The following is a 24533-nucleotide window of genomic DNA, read 5'->3' on the forward strand; positions in this document are numbered from 1 at the left end:
ACCAGATCCTTGTTGCTATACTCACTTCCAGGTCACCACACTTCCTTTCCAATACTTTAAGTTCATAGTTGTATTTTGTATTCCCATTGTCTAAGTGCCCTGGTCTCCATCTCTTCATCCTCCTCAACACCCATGACCTCTCCCTCCAATGTAGCTCAGCCATACATAGCAAAGGTCATTCAAATTACTGGATTTTCCCCAAGTGCCAGAGTTTCTACTTATGGTCTGACATTAGCATTGCTTAGTACTTTTAACATTTCAAAATCTTTTCCATTTGTTCACTCATTTATGTTCATAGTAGCTCTTGGTGGTGATGCTATTTTAAAATACTCATGAATTCTTATTTGTAATAATGGAAGAAACACCCTCAACAAGTAGCCTCCCTAAAAACAAAGAAAAAGAATCCAGTTTTCATTGGTCCTTGGATATGTCTGTCAGCTTACTTTAGCCATTAGGAGAAGTTGGGGTGGGGTGAGAAGGGGGGAGGAAGGAGCAAAAATTTAGGACTCTTCAGAGTCCATACAATTAGAAATTTAGAACTGTCACCTAGCACAACCCTATCATTTTACAAATGAAAAGACAAGTAGTTTGCCTGAGGCCAAACTAAGTTGGGGCATAACTATTATGTATAATAACTAGTATTTATATAGCCTTTTAAGTTTTGAAAAGTGCTTTACAATAGTATCTTATTTTATCCTCACAACAACCCTGGAAGGCAGGTGGGTGTTAATACTCCCATTCTACAGATGAGGAAACAGAAGCAGAAATTAACTTGCCCAGGATCACACAGCTAGTGTGTCTGAGGCTGGAGTAGAACTCAGGTCTTTCCATCTCTAGGTCTGGTGCTTTACCCACTGTATCACTTAGTTACCTCTCAACTCCATAACTCTTTTCACTAAACTTTCCTCTTAGTTGGCCATAGGTAGCTAAAGGGTAAAGATGAGAAGGGTCAAACATAAGAGCAGCTTGTTAGCCTGGACCACCAGGCTGAATTCTGAATTGTGCAGATGAATCAGGTCGCTATTCATTGAGGAAATGAGCAGGTTGAAAGGTCTAGCTGATAGAATTTGCTTCAGGCCCTATTAAATGTGGTTGTGCAAGTTGAGGCCAGTACATGGAGGTCTCTAGATAAATTCAGAATGGTGCTGAGGACTGAAACCTGGGGACTCAGATCAGGAAGGTGCATACCCAGAATGGCTGCTAGATCTGCTTTACTAGGAAAGATAGCTGTTCAAGGGGTCAACAATCTTTTTAATTACATTCATTAGTTCAAGGGAAAAGTCAGCACCCTGAACTTTAAAGAAAATAGAGAAAATACAAGCAGAGAAATAAAGACCAACAGACAGGCTTCTGTCTAAGAAATCAGCACAGATCGACAGATCCAGCTGTCTGACCAAGGCAATACATTACCAGAGAGAAAAGTACCAACATCTGGGTTTTTCAAAGGGGTAGGGGTGGGGGAGTCTCATCTGGTCAAATCACAAGAATACTCTTCCAATGAGTGAGCCCCAAAGTAAAATTTTAACCTTAGGGTATATATACCCTTTTTAGAGCCAGAAGGCATCAAAACCCTGTGACTCAGTGCCTAATTAGAAATTAACAAAAGGTGTGAAAGCCTTCCTACAAGCAAGCCTCCCCTAAGCAAGCTTCCCTTAATGTTCTCCACTTGAGGCCTATTAATGGGCAAGGAAGTTAATATACCATTAACATTACAGAAGGGTAATGTTCCTTTTGACAGTTGGGTTAGCAATGGAACAGATAGGTTTTTCTAGACCATGGTCATTGTGTCATCACTTTCCTATTTACTTGTCCATTCTCTGGTGGAGACATTAATGAGAAGTGAGTTATCCCAAAAAGCAATCAAAGGACCTGGTTATTTAGAACACTGAATAATCAGTTGAATTATTGAGAATTAACTTCCTCTCATGGTGAACTAATGTTTTTTCTACATTTTAAATTACATGTAATAATATGAATAGCAAAATGAGTTGTTTTCTTGGAAAGTGGTATGTTGGAGGTATTGAAAAAATGATATTTTAGTTGATGGTTTTATAGTAAAGAAATATCCTAGACTCTTAGATAAATCATAAAGACAGTAGGAATACCCATAGGTCCGCCATGCCCTGGCAGTTACCTCTGATTAAGACTAATCACAATTCTGGTAGTGCAGAATCAAACCTCTAAATGCAAGATAGATGTACTTATTTTGAGTACAAATGAATCCTCCTCCTCTCCGACTCTGAAATGGGCTGCGGTTCAGGTCTCCAATGCATGTCCAGTGCTTCTTGTAGTATCTTTGGGAAACACACCATTTGGCATGATCATAGTGGGAGCTAAAAGTAGATTGTCCTGGGATTCTAATTTCTTTGATGTTATAGACATGGTACGAAAGAGAACAGTTTGATGGAAGTTTAGGTTGCCAAGTTTCTACAAGCAAATTGGTCTGCAACTGTTGAGCCATCCAAGCCACATAGATATCTATGAGTTAGAAGAGGAGAGAAGAATGAAATTGAGATTTGTGACCTTAGACAATAGCCTATGGAATAATTCCATAGACTGAAAAAAAAAGAATGGGTTATATTTCCCCAACACTCCTCTCCCTGGGATGTAATTCACATAATGTAGTTGAAAGCATGTTCAGTGTCATAAAGAAAAAATAGAGAGGAAGGCACAGACCCTGCTCCAAAGAGATCATTGGAAGTAATTATAGTTAGTATTTGTGTAGCATTCTAAAGTTTGCCAAACACCTTACAAATGCCATCTTGTTTTATCCTCATAAAGACCCAGGGAAGTAGGTGCTATTATTATACTTGCTTTACAGATGAGGAAACTGAGGCAGGTAGAGGTTAAGTGACTTGCCCAGGGTCACACAGCTAGAAAGTGTCTGAGGCTTGATTTGAACTCATGTCTTCCTCATTTCAGTTCTAGCATTCTTTCCCCTTTGGCACCTAATTGCCTTTGTACTACCTTAAGGGTAGTCATTAGGCAATAGACTGCTTGCTGTAGAAAAGAACAAATATTTTGCTAAGGTAAAACAAGTTTGCATATTCCTTTCTCATCTCTGCCTTTTAAAATCACTAGCTTCCTTAAATTCTCAGCTCAGAAGCCATCTGCTGAATGTTAGTTAGTCAACTAACATTTATTAAGCCAGGAACAAGGTCTTTCCTCATTCTTCAAATCCTTGTGCTCCACTTCCTTTCTGAAATTACTTTGTATTTCTCTTGCTTCTATTTTGTCTGTGTACAGGTTAGAACTCCCCAGTAGAATAGACACTTCCTGAAGGCATGGGCTGTTTCATTTTCTGTAACATGCTTTGTACAAAGCAGAAACTTCATAAATGCTCATTGAATTATGCCAGCATAGAGAGTTTGGGACATGGATGATATCATAATCCAAGTCAAATGATTCAAAAGTAGCTCAAGATGAGGGTGACATCTTTTGTCCCAGATAAAAGTCTCCCAGTGAGGAGATTCAACTCAGATCCTCCAAAGTACCACTCCTTGGTCCCCCTGGCATCTCCTCTTTCCCCACTTCTCCTTGCCCATTGACTCTCTCACTGTCAGCAGCTTAGTAGAAAAGCTCCTCTGTCCCAAACCAAATGAGTCTAACCCACCAAAGCTAGTGTGTATCCTTCCATGCTCGTTTTTCTTACCATCAACAAAATAAGGTGATTTTGCAAAGTGGAGGAAGTTTTGGCCTTGGATGGACTGAAGTCTGGAGAGGCGCCGGCGAGGAATCCTGGGGAGTGAGGAGCTGGCACACAGTTTGGGCAAATAGGTGAGTTCAGGGTGGAAGATGGCAGGAATGAAGCAGCTATAGACATTTGGGATGCAGCTTAATAGCTGGGAATCTGGGGAGGGTAATAGACCAAAAAAAAAAAGCAGGAAGAGGTATAAATCTTGTCACGAATTTTAAAAGGCCAACTTATTTGGCTTTCAGTTCTTTTCTCTACCCTCCACTTCTCTGTAGCCATCAGATAGAATTCCCTATCTAGTCCAATTAAAGAATTGATTAGTTTTGGTGAGACTAATTGAGTCTAAATGACACAGGAGAGACATTGATTGGAAGCTACTGTCAGTGAGGGAAATTTAAGAATATAAGATTTAGATCCAGGAGGGAACTTTAGTTAGTTATTGTTGTTCCTTCTTGTCTGATTCTTTCTTAAGGCCCTTTGGGGTTTTCTTGGCAAAGATACTGGAGTGGTTTCCTTCCCCAGTTCATTTGACAGTGAGGAAACTGAGGCAAATAGGGTTAAGTGACTTGCCCAGAGGCAGCATTTGAACTGGGCACTCTATCCAGCTGCCAAGAAGGAACTTAGAGATCAACTATTCATACTTTCTCCTTTTACAGTTATGGAAACTGAGGTACACCAAAGTTAATGGACTTGTCCAAAAGGCAAAGCTGAAATTTGGGGTGATTAGGTAGCACAGTGAATAGAGCACCAGCCCTGGACTCAGCAGGACCTGAGTTCAAATCCACCCTCAGACACATCACACTTACTTGCCATGTGACATTGTGCAAGCCACTTAACCCCAATTTCCCTGCCTTCCTCCCTCAAAAAAAAAAAAGCAAAAAAACCCAATGAAATTTAAATCCAGTTTTCCTCCAGACCCAGCGCTCTTTGCATTGTAACACTTGTAGGCAGAATATGGGACGTGGAGTCAGAAAGACCTGGTTTTATATCCTACTTCAGGCATTTTTGGCTAATGGACCGTGGATACCTCACATGAGTTCCCTTATTTGTAAAATGGTCAGGATACTGACCTCAAATAAGATAATAGATGTAAAGCATTTTGTAACCATTAAAACGAAATACAAATGCTAGTTGTTATTATTGTAGGAGAGGTATTCTAATCCTGTTTAGACATCTGACCACTCAGGATAAGTGTCTTCTCATTTTCTGTTTGTTATATTAAATAACAGGAGGAGACCAGGCAATAACAAGCTTTGATCATGAACGTGCTGTATTCCTGCAAAAACTAAGCAGGAATCACTGTAGCATCAACTACAGAAGTTTGAAAATTCAAAAAACTCCAAGGGAGTAAAATCCTGACATTTTGGGTCCATAGAATTAGAGCTGCAAGGGTTTTTAAAATTCCTCTCTTTTTGTAGATAAGAGAACAGAGGCAAAAGAGGTAAAATTACTTGTCCAGGGTTACAAAGAGCAGTGGATGGAACAATGGGGGTCTGAACCCAGTGCCTGTGACTCTAAATCCAACAGCCCATCTTTGGCACCCTGTTGTATCTTCCATACAAAACACTGCATTGCTCTGCAATACTCCCTACTAGGTGGGGGTGGGGGAGAGAGAAATAAAGAGGGGGAGAGAGAAACAGAGACAGGGGAAGAGAAGAGAGACACAGAGAGAAAAAGTCAGAGAGAGAGAAAAAGAGAGACAGAAAGACAGAGAAACAGGGGGAGAGAGAGAAGCAGAAAGACAGACACAGATGGAGACAGAACGACAGAGACAGAGATAGAGAGAGAAAAAGATGGAGAAACAAAGATAGAGAAAGGGATAAGGAAGGAACAGGGAAGAAGAAAGAGAGGGGGAGAGACTTGTAGAAAGAAAGAGATGATAGAAACAGAGACAAGATGGAAATAGGCGATGGAGAACAACATACTTAAACCAATTTGTTGGAAACTTATCACAGGGAAATACCTTATCCACCTCAGAACCCACTTTGCCCTGTATTACCTATTTCTCCAAATTGGCTATAGTTGTAAGTTATGCAGATACCAATTTGTCCATTTTTTCTCCCAGTAGAAGGATAGCTATAGCCTTCTTCAGGAAAAGGAGGAAACCCGGGAATCGTGTGAATCAGCCAGAATCCTTGTGATTTATCCCAAAGCAAGAAACCTGTCAGAGATAAGGTTAATAGAGATAAATTAGAAAACCCAAGTTCTCTCTGTCTCTCTCTGTCTCTCTCTCTGTTTCTGCCTTTGATGGTTGGTCTCTGTCTCTACTTCTCTGTCTCTCAAGGATTTTGTGTTCCTTTCTCTTAAAAACACACCCCAAAGCTGTAAAACCGAAACAAAACTAATCGTGGACCAGTTTTGTTTCTGCTTTAGGCTCATGGTTCATTGGGATAATAAGTATTACTTCCTCTCCTCTGTTTGTCAAAAAAGATCATGTGACATGTTTGCAGGTTTCAAAAAATAATCCATGCCTGAATCAGTTTCCCTGTAACTCAGACAGCTAGCCACAAAGAGAAGGAAGGTGGCCAGCTTCCCTAAGAAGAGCTAAAAGGATTCCATGTTGAAACCACAGGGAATGTGGAAACCACTTGGAATTTGACCTCGTTAAAGGAAAGGAAGCTTAAGCAAGTGCCTTCCCTGCCCAACTGTTTCCAAAAGCCTGAGAAAAAGCCAAAGGGAAATGTGTTTCCAAAGAAAGATTATAGGGAAAAAAGGGTCCTAAGCAATTTGTATTGATGTATTTGTACCTAAAGATAATTAAAGTCACATGTGGGGTAGGGAGAGTTGCCCAATTGTACCAACACACAAAAGGATGCACAAAAAGCAAATGGGGAACAGTACTAAATACTCCATGCAAGTGAATGATCTGTACATAAAGTCTCTACAAGGAAAATAAGAAAAATCCAAGAAAGAAGAATTTGGCTCGATTTCCATAATCTTATGAGACACAAGGCTTTCCACAGAAGTGTGTGAAAGCCCCTCTGTGTTAATAAGTGCATGTCAGTGGTTTCTTTTAAGCGATTTGAGCTATTACTCTCACAACTAAATGAGCAAACAATCACAATGCACTCATGTTCACTTTAATAGAATAATGGAAGCCCTCCTACTTGTGTACCAGTAACTCAATTTCAGAGGATGCACATTTGGAAGAGGAAAAAAGTAAGCAGCCTGGCTGCTGAAGGATTTTGAGTCTCTGTCACATGAAGATAGGTGGAAGACATTGGAGATGGTTAGCCTGAAGACTCAGGCAGGGACATGATAGCTATCTTCAAATATGGGGAGTTCTACCATATGGAAAAGAGATAAGACTTGTCTTTCTTGATTCCAGAGGGCGAAATGAGGAAGAAAAGTTAGACACAACATTTAAAAAAAATCTTAGTGTCCAAAGGAGGAATGGGCTGCTTCAGGAGAAGAGTGGGCTCTCCCTCTTTGGGAGTCTTCAAGTAGACAATTTAATTGGCTTCTTATTGGGTATGATCTAACAAGAATTTCTTTTATATATCCTTTGGAGTGGATGGCTGCTAAGGACTCTCCCTACTCTCAAATTCTGTGATTCCGCAGAGTCTGGGTGGAAATAGACTATGGAAGACCATGTAGAGCAGTGGAGAGAGGACTAGATTTGGAGATGGTTCTGCCATGGGCTACCTGTCACTTCTCCTTGCTGGGCCTCACTTTCCTCATTTGTAAAAGTAAGGATCAGAACCGTATGACCTCTGAGGCTCTTTAGAGCTCTAAACCTCTCTTACGGCCTGTGTTGAAATGGAAAATGTTTGGCCAGGTGCCCAAATTAATATTGCATAATGAAGCTGGCTGCCTCCCAACATGAACCACCCCTTGGATGGAATGTGCTGCCTTGCCCAGGCACCATCACCTATTAGCACACGTGTCTTTGCACCTGGGGGTAAGGTTTGACCACCTGCCTTATTCCCCTTCTTGCCACCCCTCCCCAACAGGGCAGATGTTGCTTCTTCCCCCCAGAAGGTTACTGGTTTTGAAATTGTTGGCAGAGGTCTTTGAGTTCTCAGGGGGAAGATGTTCTATGAATCTCAAAGGACAAATAAATAAGTAAGTTTGGGGTGAATTTCATCTCTGACAAAAGACATAGATTCAGGGCTATTGTCATACCTTTGGCATACCCCTGCTTCCAGCTGTAATCCACAGAGTGAGGGATGTTGTCATTATATATCAGGTAGGCAGTGCTGTTGTTCTGCAGAAACACATTGTATTTTTTTTTAAGACAGTCAATCTTCCATGGTACAGCAGACAGCTTTGCTACCTACGTGGTTTGGAATGCAGAGTTTTCCTGAACACTCTAGAGATTTCATCCTTGCCCTTAAGAGGCAGCTCATGTAGCAGTAAGTGCTTTTTACAGTCTCCTGGAGAAGGCTGAAGGGAGCCATCCTGCTTCTGCCCTTCCATGACCTTGCTATAGTTGAGGGTGAAAGTTTGGGGCAGTGGGAGCAGTGCCCGGCTTGGAGTCAATCAGTCACCAAGCATTTACTGAGTGCTTACGATAGGTCAGTTGCTGTGCTACATCCCAGGTTTAGAAGGAAAAAGCAAAAATTGTCCCTTCCCTTAATCAATCATTAATCAGTCGTTTATATAGTGCCTATTATGTGCCAGACACTGTGCTAAATTTTTACAAATATTTCATTTGCAATCCTGAGAGTTAGGCACTATTATGATCCCTATTTTACAGTTGAGGAAACTGAGGCAGACAGTGTCTGTGGTCTTAGTGCCAATAAGCATCTGAGTCTAGATTTGAACTCAGGTCTTTCTGATTCCAGACCCAGAAGTCTGCTATTGTTTGTTGTTGTTGTAGTCATTGTTGGTGGCTGTTATTTAGTAGGCAGAAGTAAGGAGGGAAAGCATTCCAGGCATGGGAGAGAGCCAGTGCAAAGCAATGGAGATAGGAAGTTGAGCCTTGTATATAATGAACAGAACTAGGTTATTATCAAAATATTCAGATCTGACCTTAACCACTTACTAGTTGCATGACCATGGGTGAATCACTTCACTTTTTTCAGCCTTAGTTTCCTCATTTGTAAAAAATGGTACTGATAATAGCACCTGTCTCACAGGTTGTTGTGGGGATAAAAAGAGATAATATATGTAAAGAGTCATGCAAGTGTGCTATATAAATGTTAGATCTTATTTTGACCATTATCATTGTTAGCAAGAGGTTTGACTGCTTTACACTATGATAGAAGAGGTAAGGATTCTTCCTTTCCCTCTTTTCTTTTGTTTCTGTTTTTGTTTCATTTTGTTTTGTTTGAGATTCTGATTTGTCATCGAGCAAAATCAGAACATACAACAAAACTCTAATTAAATATTTGTTCAGGAATCAGAACAGGAAGACCCAGCCAGGATGATGCCTGGACTTTTCCCACTGATAATATAGGCATGCTTGAATAGAACTTGGAGATAGAGCTAATCCTCAATATATCATTACTTTCTACAGCTGCTTGCTCTAGGCTATGATGTGCAACAGTATTGGTCTTGCCCTTTCTCTGATGTCAGCTTAGAGCCTGCGCTGGTCCTTTCTCCTTCTGTACTGAACAGGGGGTCCTCATTAGGCATTCCTTTCAACCAGTTCAGTTCAGCAAACACCAGTCAAAATGTCTGTGGTTCAGTCCAGTCCAGTCCAATCTAATCTAACCCAAATCCCACAAGCACTTATAAAGCATGAGCTAAGTGCTGACTATACAAAGTCAGTACAAAAAGTAGTTCTTGCCCTCAGGGATCTCACATTCTACTGGAAAAGGTGCGATTTTCCCCTTACAAATGGCTAAGTTTACTATATAAGAAGGGGAAAAGCACATGCAATAAGTAGGGAGAAAGGAAAGGATTACAACTACAGAACTGGAAGGGGCCTTAGAAGCCATTAAGTCAATCTCACTGTACAGATGAGGAAACTGAGGCAGACAGAGGGTAAGTAACTTGCCTAGAGTCACAAAGCTAGAAAGTATCTGAAGCAGAATTGCAACTCAGTTCCTCCTGACCTCAAAACCAGCACTCTATGCATCACACCATCTAGCTGCCTCTGTAGTAGATTTCCCACCCTCAGCGAGACTCAAATCCATGATGCCTGACTTAGGAGGCCATTGCCTTATCCATTTCTTGTAGGAAGCTGAGGTGTTCAAAGTACCGTGTTAGGGGCTGGTAGGTGGGTAGGGGAATCGTCCTTGTCTTACTGTAGGTTACAGTTCAATAGCAGGATAAGACTAGTAGAATGACTAGATAACTAAATTATGTGTGAAATGCATTAGAGAAGCCATGTAAATTTTGGTTTGGTAGTGTAGTGGGGTCATCCCAGGGTGGGTGAACAGAGAAGAGCCTGAAACTGCCATTCCAAAGCCCATACCCATACATGTTCCCTGGGATGGCCCTGTCCAGGCTGATTGCCATGGATTCCCCATGAGATAGTCTGACTAAATGGGGTTATTTTAGGAAGGATGGTGACTGTCTTTGGGTAATTGAGCTTTAAAAGATGGGCAAAAATTCAACTGGAAAAATAGGGGAGAGAGGAAGTTTTTGCATCTTGCTAGGAGACCATTGCAATCATCCAGGGAATAATAATAAGGACCTGTCCTTAGAGTGATGGCTGTCAATATAGATGCTGGATGGAACCCCATCCCATAGAGCGTCTCCCATTGAGATGGAAGGATTTCTCCTAAACTCTCTCTTCAGTTCATTTTTCATTGGCTTATCACCTTTTTTAGCTTGATATTTTCTTGCCTGGAAAAACAGTGAAATTGTATGCATAACATTTCATTTCCTTGCGTGAATCTTCCCATTAAATAAATACCACCGCATTCTCAAAACATCCAGGGGAGTCTCTAAGGCCAAGTTCGTGAGGCCGTGATTCTGAGGACTGTTCTTTGCTACATTTCAGGGATTTTTTTCTTATATTTTTTTATTCTGTTTTAAACAGCACCGACTTTGAGGTAAGCACCAATGACGAGCTTTTAGATATGACTAACAAAGATAATTTCCATAAATCTTTCTAATGGGCAGCTCCCCACCTAATGACTCAAAGGAACAATGACTAAAAGCCCTGCTTTCATCTTATGAAGTGGGGAGGCAGGAAGGATGCAATTGTCACCCAATTCTACCAAAATGGTTTAATTTCTTTATAAAATCCAACTTCTCTCTTTCATTAGGGCAGGGCATCTTATTCCCTTTTGTGTTGTGGACCTCTTTGGCACCCCTCCAATGAAGCCTGTGGACCCCTTCTCAGAATCATATTCTTAAATACATAAATAAAATATGAAGGATTATAAAGGAAGTTAATTTGATTGAAATACTGTTATCAAAATATTTTTTTTAAAAGGCCATTGTAATGTAATGCCAAGCAAAGGCAACTTCCCAGGTTCAAAATACCAGCATAGGTGCTCTCTATTTTATTCAGTGACAAACCAAGAACAGAGAAGATCAAAACATGACATCATTCAAAATACAGCATTTACTAAGTGTGATTAAATAATCTCCAAGTACTACCCCACCCCAGGACCTTCCAATCATTCAATCAATTACAAAGTCTCTGTTCTAAATACTTCTCCACCCCTAGGCTATACCTTAATTAAGTCCACCACAAAACCCCTCTTCTCAAATGGAGATTAGTTTCCAAACATAGGTAAAGTACCTTCATTTGTCAATCACAGAGCACAATAAGGTCAAAAGTTCCCCACCCCTGGATCACAATTGAATCTACCCCAGAGTTACATCAAGTTTAAACACAGCACTTAATACCCAAATGGAGGTCTTTTCTTCATCTTAACACGAGGCAAGTTCTCAGCAATCTTAGTTCCTGGGGAGACAAGGCTTAGCAAGGCCATAAGATACATTGCCAGTCCCTTCATGAATTTATCCTCTGTCTGTAGAACAGTCCTAGAACCCCTGAACACATTAGCAAAGCCCTCTCCCAGGATTTCTGTAAACATACAACAAGAAAATCCTTCTTCAGGGCTTCTGAACCAACAGAAAGGCTCCCAGACCCCTGCAACAACAGCACTGTCCTTCACCAGTGGACAGTATTCACTCTGTCTGCAGGACAGTCTCCAGACCCCTGCAACAACAGTACTGTCCCTCACCAGTGGACAGTATTCACTCTCTGTCTGCAGGACAGTCTCAGGGCTTCTTAACCAAATGCCAGGTTCCAGGACTTCTTCAACAGGACAGTCTTTCACCAGTGGACAAATCTGGCAAAATAACATCAAAACAGACAGACAAAGTACCAGCAAAACAGCCATGTCTCCTCAGTCCTTGGCAGCTCAGGGGGCAGGTCTCTAAAGTCCAGGGCAATTCAAAGCGGCCACCAGCAATTCTCTTAGTCTCTCTCTCTCTCCACGAGGTGCTGCTTCCAAAAAGATCTTCCGCCTCTCTCTTGTCTCTCCAAATCTACGTCACCAGCTCCTCCCAGTTCAGGACTTTCTTTTCACATCAAAAAGTCCATCCCACAGGTGGGATTAACAAGCTCTGGGTTTTAACACAATCAATTTGAAAACCAAGCCAATACAGGGGAATCTTTAATTGCCATTACTATCACAGCCATAGAACACAAGTCAAGAATCCCTGCTTTAGGAAATATCCATCTTGATAAAGTAGACTATAACAGAAGCTTGGGGGTCTTTGTGATAGAAGGTAAACTCTTTGAAGACAGGGATGATTTCATTTTTGTCTTTGTATCTCCAATACCTAACATGGTGTCTGACATATAGTAGATGCTTATTAACTGATTGATTCACAAGCTGAGTTGTTTTCCCCACAATTATTTCTAATACGATTAAATTCAATAAACATTTTTTTTTAAGTGGAGGCAGCATTGCACAGAGAGGAGAGTGTTGAACTCCGTCAGGAAGACTGGGTTCAAATCCCACCTTAGACACATTCCCTGTATGATCTTGGGTAAGCCACTTCTTTTGGGGCCTCAGTTTCTTTATTTGTAAAATGAAAGGTGTGGACTACATGAGCTCCAAGGTCCCTTTTAGCTATAATTCTATGATCATAAGGACCAAAGATATGCCAGGCACTAGGATCACCATTATCACCACCATCACCACCACCACCACCACCATCACCACCACCACTACCACCACCATCAGCAGCATCACCACCAGTTACTTCCCTATATATAATATTCTATGATTCTAAGGGCACATGATATGGCAAGCAATGGGATAGCTACTGGGGTCTACAGAAGCAAAACTGAGGTACTCTCTATCCTTAAGATGCCTCCATAATATTCACAATGTTTCCATGTCTCCCCAGGATGGTCAGCTGGGTGGGAATGTGTTCAAAATAGCTGGGAAATTACATTTGGTGTGGAAAGTCAAGAGACTTTGCTTTTTTTGGTTGATCTGAAGACATTACTCTAAGAGGAAGGATTCCACAAAGAAGGACTTGGGTTTGGTATCCTAGACTCAAAGGACTGTCCTGGTGACAGGTGAACTGATCAAAGTCCCACAGAGTACAATGTACTGGGTGGATGGGGTATTTTCTTTAGTTGTATTTTGTAGCGTTTTTCTGTGCATTGGAAGTAGGATGCTGAGGCAGAATTCCATGTTCCTAATACCAGGACATATGATTGTATGCCCCTGGATGGCAATTGACTTATGGTTGGCTCCCTCATATCTGGTAGGAGTCTAGGCTTTTGTCACTGAGCAGCAGGTGTGGAATTGGAACCTTTGGAGGCAGGCCACCCTGGGGCAGCAGCTTGACTTAAGGATCACCCAGCTATGTCCCCAGAGTTTGTACATAAGTTTCTAGAGCAGGGAAGTCTTAACCTTTTTTTGTGTTGTGGAACCCTCTGGCAAAAGCTACCAACCCTTTCACAGGATAATATTTTTAAATGCTAAAAATAAAATGCATAGGATTAAAAGGAAACCAATTATATTGAAATAAAGATATAAAAATATTGTTAAAAATTTATGAACCCCAAGTTAACTCCTGGCTAGATAGATAGTGTCAGTTCAATTGAATGTAAGCCTCTTAAAGGCGCGGATTGCTTCATTTTGTTTTTGTAGCCCCCAGGGCCTAGCACAGCATCTTGCATGTAGGAAGTGCTCAAGAAATAAATGCTTGTTGAATGGAGTGAAATCGAATTTGTTAGGTCATTCAGGGTACTCTGACCTCTGAGTTGCCACTGGGATGACACCGATTTGGAGACAGATAGAGAAGAGAGAAGCCTTTGAAGGAGCACCTCTTACAGGCAGGCACCCAGGGACAGGCATTCCTCTCACTGGCTTTCTGGCATATTCATCACAGCCATTCTCAGGGCTCCAGACCTCAGGCAGATCCCCATGATAGCTCAGCACCAAAAAAGGCTTATGTTTCTACAGCCCCTTTTGAGACTGGACCTATGATATCATTGGTGTAGGGAACTCCCAGGTAAAGAAATTCCCTTTACCAGTGCAGACAGATACTTATTCTATATTGGTAGTCTTAGTTGTTCAGAGATCAAGGGGTTAAAAGACTTGTCTAGTGTCACATTTATTGGTTTACTAAGTATCAAAAGGGAGACTTGAACCCAGAATCAAGGATTCACAGAATCTGAGAGTTGGAAGGGTCCTGAGCATCTATCTAGTTCCAACCTATACACAAAAGGCATACCTTATATAATCTTGAGTCTTCCTGACTGAGGCCAACTCTGTAGTCATATCACATTTTTCTCTCATATATAGTGGTGATATATGTATACACACCTAATACACACACATATATTTACATGTGTTGCCGCTCATATAAACCCTTTAAGGTTTACAGAGTGCATTTCTCAAAATCTTGTAAAGTAGGTAGTTTAAACACGATTATTCTCATTTTACAACTGAGGAAGCTGAGTCTCAAAAATGATGTGCCTTATGATTCATCCTGGTTGTTTAGCTCTTGAGGGTCAGAGTCAAGATTAAAGCCCACACCATCAAGACTAATCTTCTTTCCAAGACAAGTGACCGAAGACTCCCGTGGTATACATAATGAGTGGAATTCAGATCTGAGACATAGAGAAAGAGGCTCAGAAACACCTGAATACAGCAGCCAGGCTTCTCTGTCACAACCAAGTGCTTCTGGTTTCCTTCCTCCCATCCTCCAAAACTTCTACAAAATCAAAATCGTGAAGGCTAGTCTCAAGCACTACAGCTAAATGCCCTGCTAGTCTTTGCTCTTATGTACTGGTGAAGATCATCAGACCATGAGAAGGATGCTGCTGCAATCAGGGTAATTGAATGAAGTGGTTACCCTGCCTGCCTTGTTGTGCTAACACAAAATGGTTAGAGCATGTTGCTTACAAATCTGAGGTGACAAATTCAATCTCTGTTCTGGTCAGTTTGGTTCATTCATTTTTACAGTTCATTAACCCACTGTCTTGCCATACTAAAAATGTATACTTAACAATAATTAGCATTTATATAGTACTTTAAGGTTTGAAAATGCTATAATAATAATAATGATAATTAATTTTTATATAGTGCTAATTATGTGCAAGACACAATGTTAAGCAACTTACAATTATTATTTCATTTTATCCTCATAAAAACTGGGAGGTAGATGCTATTATTATCCTCATTTTACAGATGAGGAAACTGATACAAACAAAGATATAGTGATTGCCCAGGGTCTTAATGAATAGTAAATGTCTAAGGTTGGATTTGAACTCAGGTCTTTCTGACTCCAGGTCCACTGTTCTAAACTCTGTTCTGCCCTGTTTTACATATTTTAGCTGATTTGATCCTTAAAACAACCCTGGGAGGTAGGAGCTATTATTATTATCTCCATTTTACAGTTAGGGAAACTGAGACTAATAGGAGTTAAGTGACTTGCTCAGGTTCTCACAGGTAGCAGGTGTCTGAGGCAGGATTCAAACTCAAGAATTGCCCTGACGACAAGTCCTGCACTCTATAGACTGTGTCAAATAGCTTCTATATAAGTGACCCTGAATTCATGAATGACTCAACCTATGGTCATCACCACTAATGCAAAAACAACCCATGGTTCAAGTCTTATTAATGCAGACTGAGTTCTGTAGTTTATATTTGTGTTCAAGGAGTATTTTTTTTCTTCTGTTTCTACTAGGAAAAAAATATATATCACAAAGCAAATTCAAAGTGAGTAGTAATAGCTTTGCCAGCAAACCAACACTTACAGAATTGTCTCAACCCATGCCAAGGGACGCCATTGACAGAGTGTTGAATCTGACTCAAAGGTAGTCTTTCTATGCAGTACGACAGCCTGGTCCTTAATGCCTTGAATCAGCATGGCCTCAAGAGTTACCCTTGTCCCTTCTAGTCTTCTCTCTGCTTGCACACAGCTGCCTAGTTTTTAGTTCTGTCTTATATTGATTTTGATGCTTAGACAAGTCAGGCTAGTCTCATGCAATTTCCCCATCAGGTACTCTGCATTCTAGCCAAACTTGACTACTTCCTGCCCTTCATTTTTTTCCTGTCCTTTCCCATTTCTGTGTCTTTGCTGCTACTGTTTCCTGGACTTAAAATGTGCTTCTACCTTGTTGAAATGCTTCTCTTCCTACAAAACCCACCTCAACTCCCACTTTAAGCAGAAAAACTGTCACCAATAATTGATCCCTAAAGTTAAATGGGATTTCTGCCACCATGACACATCGACTCCTTCTCTGAAATTCATAATCTTAGAGAGTTGCCTAGGGAACTGAGGTTAAGAGATCTGCTCAGGGACACCAAGTCCAAGTCAGAGAAAGTTCTTGATCCTAGGCCTTCTTTCTTCCAAGGCCAGCTTTCTATCTGCTAAGCCAAACTTCTTCTACTTATGGGAGCTTGGACAAATCACATTTCTTCCCTGAGGCTTGGTTTCGTCATTGGACTAGATGGTCTCTGAAGGCCCATGCAGCTCTGGATCTATGGTCCTGTGACCTCAAATCTAACCCTTCCATCTATTATATACCCTGTACTGTAGGACTCTTACAGCCACCCACCTCCTTTGCCAGAGAATAGATTGTAAGTCTTCTGAAGGAGTGGTATGATTTCATCTTCCATCCCCACCACCGAGTATAATAATAATAATAATTATTATTATTATTATAAATATAATATAAAATGCCACCTGACACATAAAAAAGTTGAATGAATGAATGATCCCAAGCCCCAGGGGTACTTCTTTTGCTGTCTCTTTCATCATCATCATCTTACAAGATCACATCCAAGTTTGGCTTACCTTGGCTTCCCGGGCTTCATAAAGCTGCTGTAATGTTCTTCCTAAGACGCTCTGGGTCATATTGACTAGACTCTCACTCCTCTGCCATCTTCTGGTGGTAGCATCGAGGTACATGTACTCTAACCCAGTCCTTTCACTTTTTTCTTTTCTATTCTGGGGTAGCTTGTAAAAAATAAACCTGCAAAGGGAAAGGATTCAAGGTTCAACTCAGATGCCCCATCCTATGTGATCCCTGTCTCCTCAAAGCTGAAAATATTCTACCACTCTCCAATTTTCTTAGAGCACTTTGTCTGAATCTTTCATTGGTGAAAGAGGCAGGATGGAATAATGGATAGTGTATTGGACTACTGGGAGTTAAGATAACTTGGGTTCAAATGCAGCTGTAAATACTGACTGTATGACCCTAGGCAATAACTTAACCTCCTGTGGACTCAGTTTCTTCTTCTGTAAACTGGAGGGGAAAGACAGCACCTACTTCATAGGGTTGTTTTGAGGGTCAACTTAGATACTTCGTGTAAGTTTTCAGTCGTGCCCAATTCTTTGTAACCTCATTTGGGGTTTTCTTGGCAAAGATGTTGAAGTGGTTTGCCACTTCCTTCTCTAGCTCATTTTACAGAAATGGAAACTGAGGCAAACAGAGGTAAGTGACTTGCCTAGGGTCACACAACTAGTAAGTGTCTGAGACCAGATTTGAATTCGGGAAGAAGATTCTTGCTGATTCCAGGTCTAGCATTCTATCAATAACACTACCCTCCATAAACTTTAAAAATTATATGTATTAGATATTATTATAATTACCATATATCATACTTAACTGTGTATATCTCAGTCAGTCTATCAATAAACATTTATTAAGCACTTACTATTTCCAGGCCCTGTGCTAAGCACTTTACAAGTATTTTTTTTTTTAATTTGACTCTCACATCAACCTTGGGAAGTGGGTGCTATTGTTATTTCCATTTGATAGTTGAGGAAATTGAGGCAAAGAGATTAAGTGACTTGTCTAGGGTCACCCAGCTAGGAAATGTCTGAAACCACATCTGAACCCAGTTCTTCCTGACTCCTGGCCCAGCACTCTGTCTACATCACTCTATTTAACAGGTGAACAAAATATCTGGAGGTGTGCTAGAATCTGCAATGCTCTGGGAGAGCGGATTGTTAAATTTTCAGTGTGAACATTTATACCTTGGAAATCAGTTAACACTATGGTTGATTTATTGTTTTATTGACTGCTTAGACTTTAGAAAGTGATGGAGAAAATATTAATAATTCATATTAAACTTTAAAAAATTGGATGTGTTTTCAGGGAACCCAGTTGCTAAACATTTAGCAACATAGCCCTTAAAATACTTGATTTTTGTGATTGAATAAAAATATGAGGATATAAGCTCAGGGTAGCTAGATGGTACCACAGTGCACAGAGCACTGGACTTTGAATCAGGGAGACTTATCTTCCTGAGTTTAAATTCAGCCTCAGACACTTATTAGCTGTATGACCCTGGGCAAGTCACTTAGCCCTATTTTTGATTTATAAAATGATCTGGAGAAGAAAAGGCAAACCACTCCAGTTGCTTGGCCAAGAAAACCCCAAATGGGGTCACAAAGAGTCAGACGCAATTGAAAGGACTCAATAACAACCACCATATAAGCTCATCTTCTCTAAGCTCACTGAAAAAATCCTTAGTACCTCTCCAGTAGCAGACAAGTCAACACGATTGAATAAGACTTAGACATTATTTTTATCTCCTTCTCTAGGTCTATATATTTTGAAAGTTTTTCATTCCATGTAGTTTGGATGTCATCACTGTTTGTTGTAGAGACATCCATTAAAAATATTCTCAACTTTTTATGGATCAATGTCATGCTTGTGGGCAATAGTTTGGTTCTCTTATTCTGGTGGAATTTATTTGCTGAGTTCACCAGGACATGATAATAACTAATATTTAGAAAATTCTTTATTTTCTTCTGTAAAATTTATAAAATTCTTTAATCTACAGATATAGATAGATATCTATACACATCTATATATATACATATACACTATGTCATTGGATCATATCTGGCCAAGCTATGACTGCAAATGACAAATGAAGCATCAGTTATTTAAAGCCTTCTGACCAAAGGGATAGAAATAAGAAATGTTCTCTCTAGATGCTAAGGTCTGTTGTAGTAAAGGGGAGGGCAGGACCTTCAGGGCTTCTCTAGAATTAATTTCATCAAAAGATATAAAATAAAATATGGGGGTTTCCCCACCCTATGCCTACAATCTCCTCCACACCCATATTGCCAAATCCCTCTCGCTCTCTGCTCTCTTCTAGAATTTCTTTCACATAGGCAATAACATTCTTTTTTTTGTCCCAGGCCCCAATCCCTAACTCTTTGTAGTATCTACCTCCACACTTGTCCTCAACCATTCTGAGGTTAACTCGAGTGTATGATATATTCAGGAGTCCAACTTGACTTCTCTCTGTTTCCTGGTTACTGCTATATTCTCTTAACAAGTTTCAGCTTCAGAATATGCAGAGCAAGGAGGCCCAGAAGGAAGATGCTATCACCACACCCTCCCTCCTTGATACGTACGAGAGCAGCTGTGCCTTGTGAGGGCCAATGGCTTGAGTATGCTCAAGAATGATAGCAGCAAGTCTATCTCCTGTAAAGGGGTCAACACTTTGCTATGCAACTTTTTAAAAATTAAATTTGATTATTTTTCCAATTAAAAAGCCTTTATTTGGGGGCGGCTAGATGGCCCAGTGAATACAGCACTAATCATGGAGTCAGGAGGACCTGAGTTCAAATCCAGCCTCAGATACTTACCTTGGGCAAATCACTTAACTCCAATTGCCCTGCCTTCCCCCTCCAAAAAAAAAGCCTTTATTTTTGTCCCTGCTACCTCTCCCCTCCCTGAAAAAAAAGGGGACAATTGAACCTTCTCAACAAATACATATCATCAAATATTATCAGATTGACCATGGCCCAAAAGGCATCTTATTCTGCATATTGAGTCTATCACCCCTCTGTCATGAAGTGGGCAATATTCTTCATTATTGGCCATCCAAAATCAATAACAGAACACAACTGGAAAGATTGTGTCTCCCTACTTTGTAAACTTATCATCTCCTCCCCCCCTGGAACTAGGTGGGACTATGGGACCTGAGAGAAACAGCATGTTGAGTTCCTTAGCAATTGAGAAATCTCACTGCATGGATCTAGTGTCAAGTGTTTGACCTGGGTTCTGCAATTAAAAAAAATTGTTAACTATTTAATACAATTGGTTTCCTTTGTAATCCTATGAATTTTATTTTATGCATTGAAAAACATTATTCTGAGAAGGACTCTGTAGGCTTCTCCAGACTTCCAAAGGTATCTATGACATATAAAGGCTAAGAACCCCTATTGGAGGTAAATCTCTGCCTCCCCACACCCTGCAAATTTGCCCAGAGTAGCCCAGATATACTCAAATACTAAAAGATATTCCAGCTACTTCAAGTTCTTCCAGCAAGCCCTGATACCTGTGCCTGAAAAATGGAGCTTCCAAAGGGCCCTTGTGGGTACAAAGGGAAAAAAAGATTGCTTTTCATTTTGGAAAGTATTTCTGAAAATCTCCCCACCCCAAACAGAGCTTTTCCAGGGTAAACATTTCAGTGCAAAGAACGCTAGACTTGAGTCAGAACACTTGTTTCAAGGTCAAATCGTGCCTCTGTTACATATGATCTGTGCAACTGCAAGGGAAACCAAACCTCTGTGGGGTCCAGGCCCCTCAAATATAAAATGCATAAGTTGGACTTGGTATCTAAGGTTCTTCTCTGCTCTAAATCCATGATATTATGACCAATAATTGAGGGAGCTGGAAATCTGCTACCCCCCCCCACCCTTGTTTTATTGGATTTAGGACCAAGTGGTATTGAGCTCAGAGGAGCTAGGCACTGGAGAAAGGAAAGCAGGAGAAATGAAGCTTTTGTCCCCCAACTTTGATGCCTGTTGATTCCACGGCTTCTGCAAGGCACATATGTTGTCTAACAGACCTTCCTCCAAAGGGAAACACTCTGAAAGCAGATTTCTGCTCCATCAGGATCTCTTCTAGCCCATGGAGATCTCATCCTTGGACATTTCTCTATCATACATTTAACCAAGGGAGAAAATTCTGCCATCTTTGCTCTGGGAATTATTTTCACTTTTTTTCCCCCACACTTACTTTTTGCCTGCGGGAATAAAAAAGATGAATTTTAAATTAATGCTACTTTGCATAAATCATGGGCAGGAATAAAAATGACTAAAAAAAATTACTTGGCCAAGAGTCAAGACCATGGATACAGAGGTGGAAGGGTCTTTGAGGGTCATCTACTCCAGCGATTCTAAATTTGCTTGTTTGTTTGTTTCCTGGATTCTTTTTGGCAGTCTGGTGAAGCCTAGGAACTCCTCAGAGTCATGGTTTTAAATGTATAGCGCATAATGCATAGAATGACAAAGGAAACCAATTATATGGTAATACAGTTATCAAACTATTAAAAAATAAACAAAATTCATGGACACCAGATTAAAAACCCTTGTTTTAGTACAACTCTAGTAGCTAACAGAATATCTGGTACAGTTGGTGCTTAATAAATAACTTTTGAATAATAATAATAGCTGCTATTCAAATAAGGTTTGCAAGGTGCTTTACATACATTATTTGACATAATTATATGAGGTCAAATGTTACCTTGTATAGTTTAAACTTGGACAAATCATATAATCTTTGCCTTAGTTCTTCATCCGTAAAAAATGAAAGGACTAGCCTCTGTGTTTTCTAAAGTCCCTTTGAACTCTCAATATATTATCCTCTGAACCATCAGCTTGTTTGCTCTCAATTAGAAAGAGGCAAAGAATGATGGGAGTTTTCTGAGAACCCTCTATGATTTTGCAATCTGAACTAAGCAATGCTATATATCCTATCACCTTGGAATGTCATCTAGTGTCAATGACATGTCATTCAGCTGCAGCGGCTGCTCTTATAGACCAAGGTTATTCAAATAGTGCACTAGGGAGGAGGCCATAATGTTGATGTTTCCCATTCTTTTTGGGAAAAGCCTATTTTCCATGTTGAGAGGAAAACTACCTTTCTCTACCTTCCTCAGACTCCTTGAATGGGAACCTGGAAGGACCCTGGTGAGGAAACAAGCAAAAGCCTTAATACAACTATATGGACATCTCATTACGCTTCTCAGCCACCTCTGAGAGGTGTAGACCAGGATCATAAGTTGTAGAGTTGGTCCTAACATGAGATTCTCCATGCCCAGGGAAAGCAATTCTCTCCTATCTCCATTCATTCCTGTTCAGTGTACAAAAATATTAGTGCAGGTGAACCCTTAGTCTTTTGGAAGGTAAGATGGAGGATGGGAGAAAGAGGAGAGAAAGAGCCCTAAGAATTCCACAGTCAATCCTTTGATCTGCCTGTCAGCCCAGTGCATTTTATTTGCAAAAACCAGCCTATGAATTTTCTTTACCTACCAATCTACAGCGTCACCATCTTCATTTCTGCAAGAAATTCGAGCTGCCCCCAGGGGCATACAGGAGCTCAGAAAGAGCACAGAGAAGCCCACGCTTAATAATCTCGCTGTCATTTTCTGTCTGCCTCCTCTAGGAAATGCCAGAAAGGACAACTTTTAAAAAGACGACTGGGTGTCTAAAATGTATTTCTTCCGAGACCTGTCAACTGCACTTTTTGATTCAGTTTCGTCATGCAGTCCACAATCCCTGCCCTTTCAGAAGGGGCTGGATCTGGGAGAATTATGTGGTCCCACCATAAGTGCAGTCAAAGTGACTTAGGATAGGATTTTCTTGGGTTGTTTGCCTGCCTTGAAAAGTCATCAAAAAAGCTTGGACTAGAGGGAAAATGTAGTTAACCCTTTAAGGCAAGTTTTCTGCAGTGTGGAGGATCAGAAAGAGCCTTTCAAGCCAAGAAATATATATTGAGTCAATATTCCTTTCCTGTTTCTCCTTCCACCCCCCCCCCATCCCCAACCTAGTTTGAACTTGTTTTTTTTATGAGAGACCTAATAAACATACATAGGTATACAGATGCCTTACCAGTTGCAAAATGATCATTTCAAGGGGTTGGGGAATGAGACCTGTGATTTCATTGGGCATAGAAAACTTCTCAATGAGGAAACTCCCCTACCAATACATTCAGCAAATTTTCTGAAACTTGTTTTCTGACAAAAGAGTATAGGGCCTTGAGAGGTAAAATGTTTTGTCTGAGGTATGAGTCAAAGGCAAGACTTAAATCTTGTTCTTTCTGATTCTGTGGGCAGCTTTCTATATGCTATGTAATACCACCTTTCTAAAATGGGAAGAGAGATAATTAAATAACGTATCCAGTCCTGTGTAGGGAAAATCACCTGTCCTTTTCCATTCTGGAAGTAAATGGTTATTTATTTGAGATAATTGATCATCTGACAGTACAGGAAAGGGTTAAAATCAAAGTGTTGACATGTCCTCTCCACCTCCCAGACTTAACCATTCAAAGTGTAGCTTTAGCTTAAAGAGCTTCAGACAGCCAATCGCCTACGATAGGGAACGAATAAACAACCTTCTACCGACCTTCTACCCTTCCATGCAAATAAAAAAAAAACCCTCTAGGTGTTTGTCCAAGGTATTCATTGTCATCACTCCTGAAACAGAATCTGAAAACTAAGTGAAAATGTCCCATCACTATGAGTATGAAAAGGTGAGAATTCCCTTATTTGAGGGGGTGAGGGGAGAGAAAAAGTAGAGAGATGCAGAAATCATTGCCTTAAATGTATTGATTTGAAAGAGTGACTTTCCAGCAGAAGTCTAGGTATAGAGGGAAAAAAATGTAGGGAGCAGCAAAGTCTCACAATCTCACATCCCACTCAGAAGTTGGATCTTCTGAGCCAGTATTGGGCATGTGGGTTGAGAATAGAATCACTGTGAGGATGAGGAACGTTCTTTAGTCTAGACCAAAGAGGACTCTTGGCATCAATCCTTGAGTGAATCTGCATTGGCACTGAGGGTGTAACGAGTTACCTTAGCTTCCTAGGATTCTTTAGGACAAGGTATGATCTCAAGCTTGGTTCCCTTTGAAGGCCATTGCAAAAGATAAATTAGTATCTACCTTAGTCAGGCAAACACCTTTGGGTTTGGCTCAAGCTAGACCCTGCAAACAATAGCTAATATTTTCTTTCCCTGTTGCATCACTTTCCAAACCCATGGGTCCCATTAGTCTTCCCTATGACTACCATAGTTATAGGTCTTACATGGTTTGGGCACATTCCAAAATTTTGATGACTATCAACCTTTTTGAAATTGTGATTCTTTATGTTTAATTTCATTTCATGATACCCTTTGGTCTTTTAAAAGGAGCTATGTTATCTTTTAAAATTAAAGTTAATTTAATGTTATTTTGGTTTGAAATGTTTTTGAGCATTTATCCATGCCTCCTGAGGTCACTGAAAATTGCTGTTTTTAGTGAATGTGACTATCACATTCTCTGGGACCCAGAATACATATTTGTTTATTTTGGTAGAGTATTAAATTGATTCTAATTCTTTTAATCTCATTCTTTATGTATCTTCCAATCTTAAGATATATATATATGTATATATCTTCCAATCTTAAGATATATATGTATATATATGTATACATATATATACATATA

The 24533-nt window shown here is 40.3% G+C and overlaps 2 protein-coding genes and 1 long non-coding RNA gene across 4 annotated transcripts in view; 1 reads left to right on the top strand and 2 right to left on the bottom strand.

Annotated features, from left to right (window-relative positions):
* The window catches only part of LOC138166099 (uricase), a 124134-nt gene that overhangs the window by 59717 nt on the left and 39884 nt on the right, over positions 1 to 24533 (top strand). The gene's annotated exons all lie outside the window — the stretch shown is intronic.
* DNASE2B (deoxyribonuclease 2 beta) lies at positions 1804 to 22476 on the bottom strand. Its single transcript, XM_069094524.1, has 6 exons — positions 22364 to 22476; positions 16877 to 17054; positions 7820 to 7901; positions 5694 to 5855; positions 3653 to 3850; positions 1804 to 2478 (listed from the first exon to the last, which is right to left on the bottom strand). The coding sequence occupies exons 1-6, from the start codon at positions 22474 to 22476 to the stop codon at positions 2147 to 2149; spliced, it is 1065 nt and encodes a 354-aa protein (XP_068950625.1). The 3' UTR covers positions 1804 to 2146.
* LOC138166097 (uncharacterized) lies at positions 11083 to 12074 on the bottom strand. Its single transcript, XR_011169528.1, has 2 exons — positions 11327 to 12074; positions 11083 to 11190 (listed from the first exon to the last, which is right to left on the bottom strand). It is a non-coding gene; the product is annotated as an uncharacterized lncRNA (long non-coding RNA).

Source organism: Petaurus breviceps, unplaced genomic scaffold, assembly GCF_028583685.1.
Source record: "Petaurus breviceps papuanus isolate PSGF00001 unplaced genomic scaffold, PetGlider_PUasm1.0 220, whole genome shotgun sequence".
NCBI classification, from domain to species: domain Eukaryota; kingdom Metazoa; phylum Chordata; class Mammalia; order Diprotodontia; family Petauridae; genus Petaurus; species Petaurus breviceps.

What these genes read in the sequence shown, in the direction of transcription:
- DNASE2B (XM_069094524.1), bottom strand. Translation starts at nt 22,476, where the DNA reads ATGACAGCGAGATTATTAAGCGTGGGCTTCTCTGTGCTCTTTCTGAGC. An exon ending in ATGAAGCCCGGGAAGCCAAG is followed by an intron (nt 7,902 to 16,876) that starts GTAAGCCAAACT and finishes GTGTTTCTGCAG; the next exon opens with AACAACAGCACTGCCTACCT. An exon ending in GAAGCAGGGGTATGCCAAAG is followed by an intron (nt 5,856 to 7,819) that starts GTATGACAATAG and finishes TATCTCTGACAG; the next exon opens with GTTTCTTGCTTTGGGATAAA.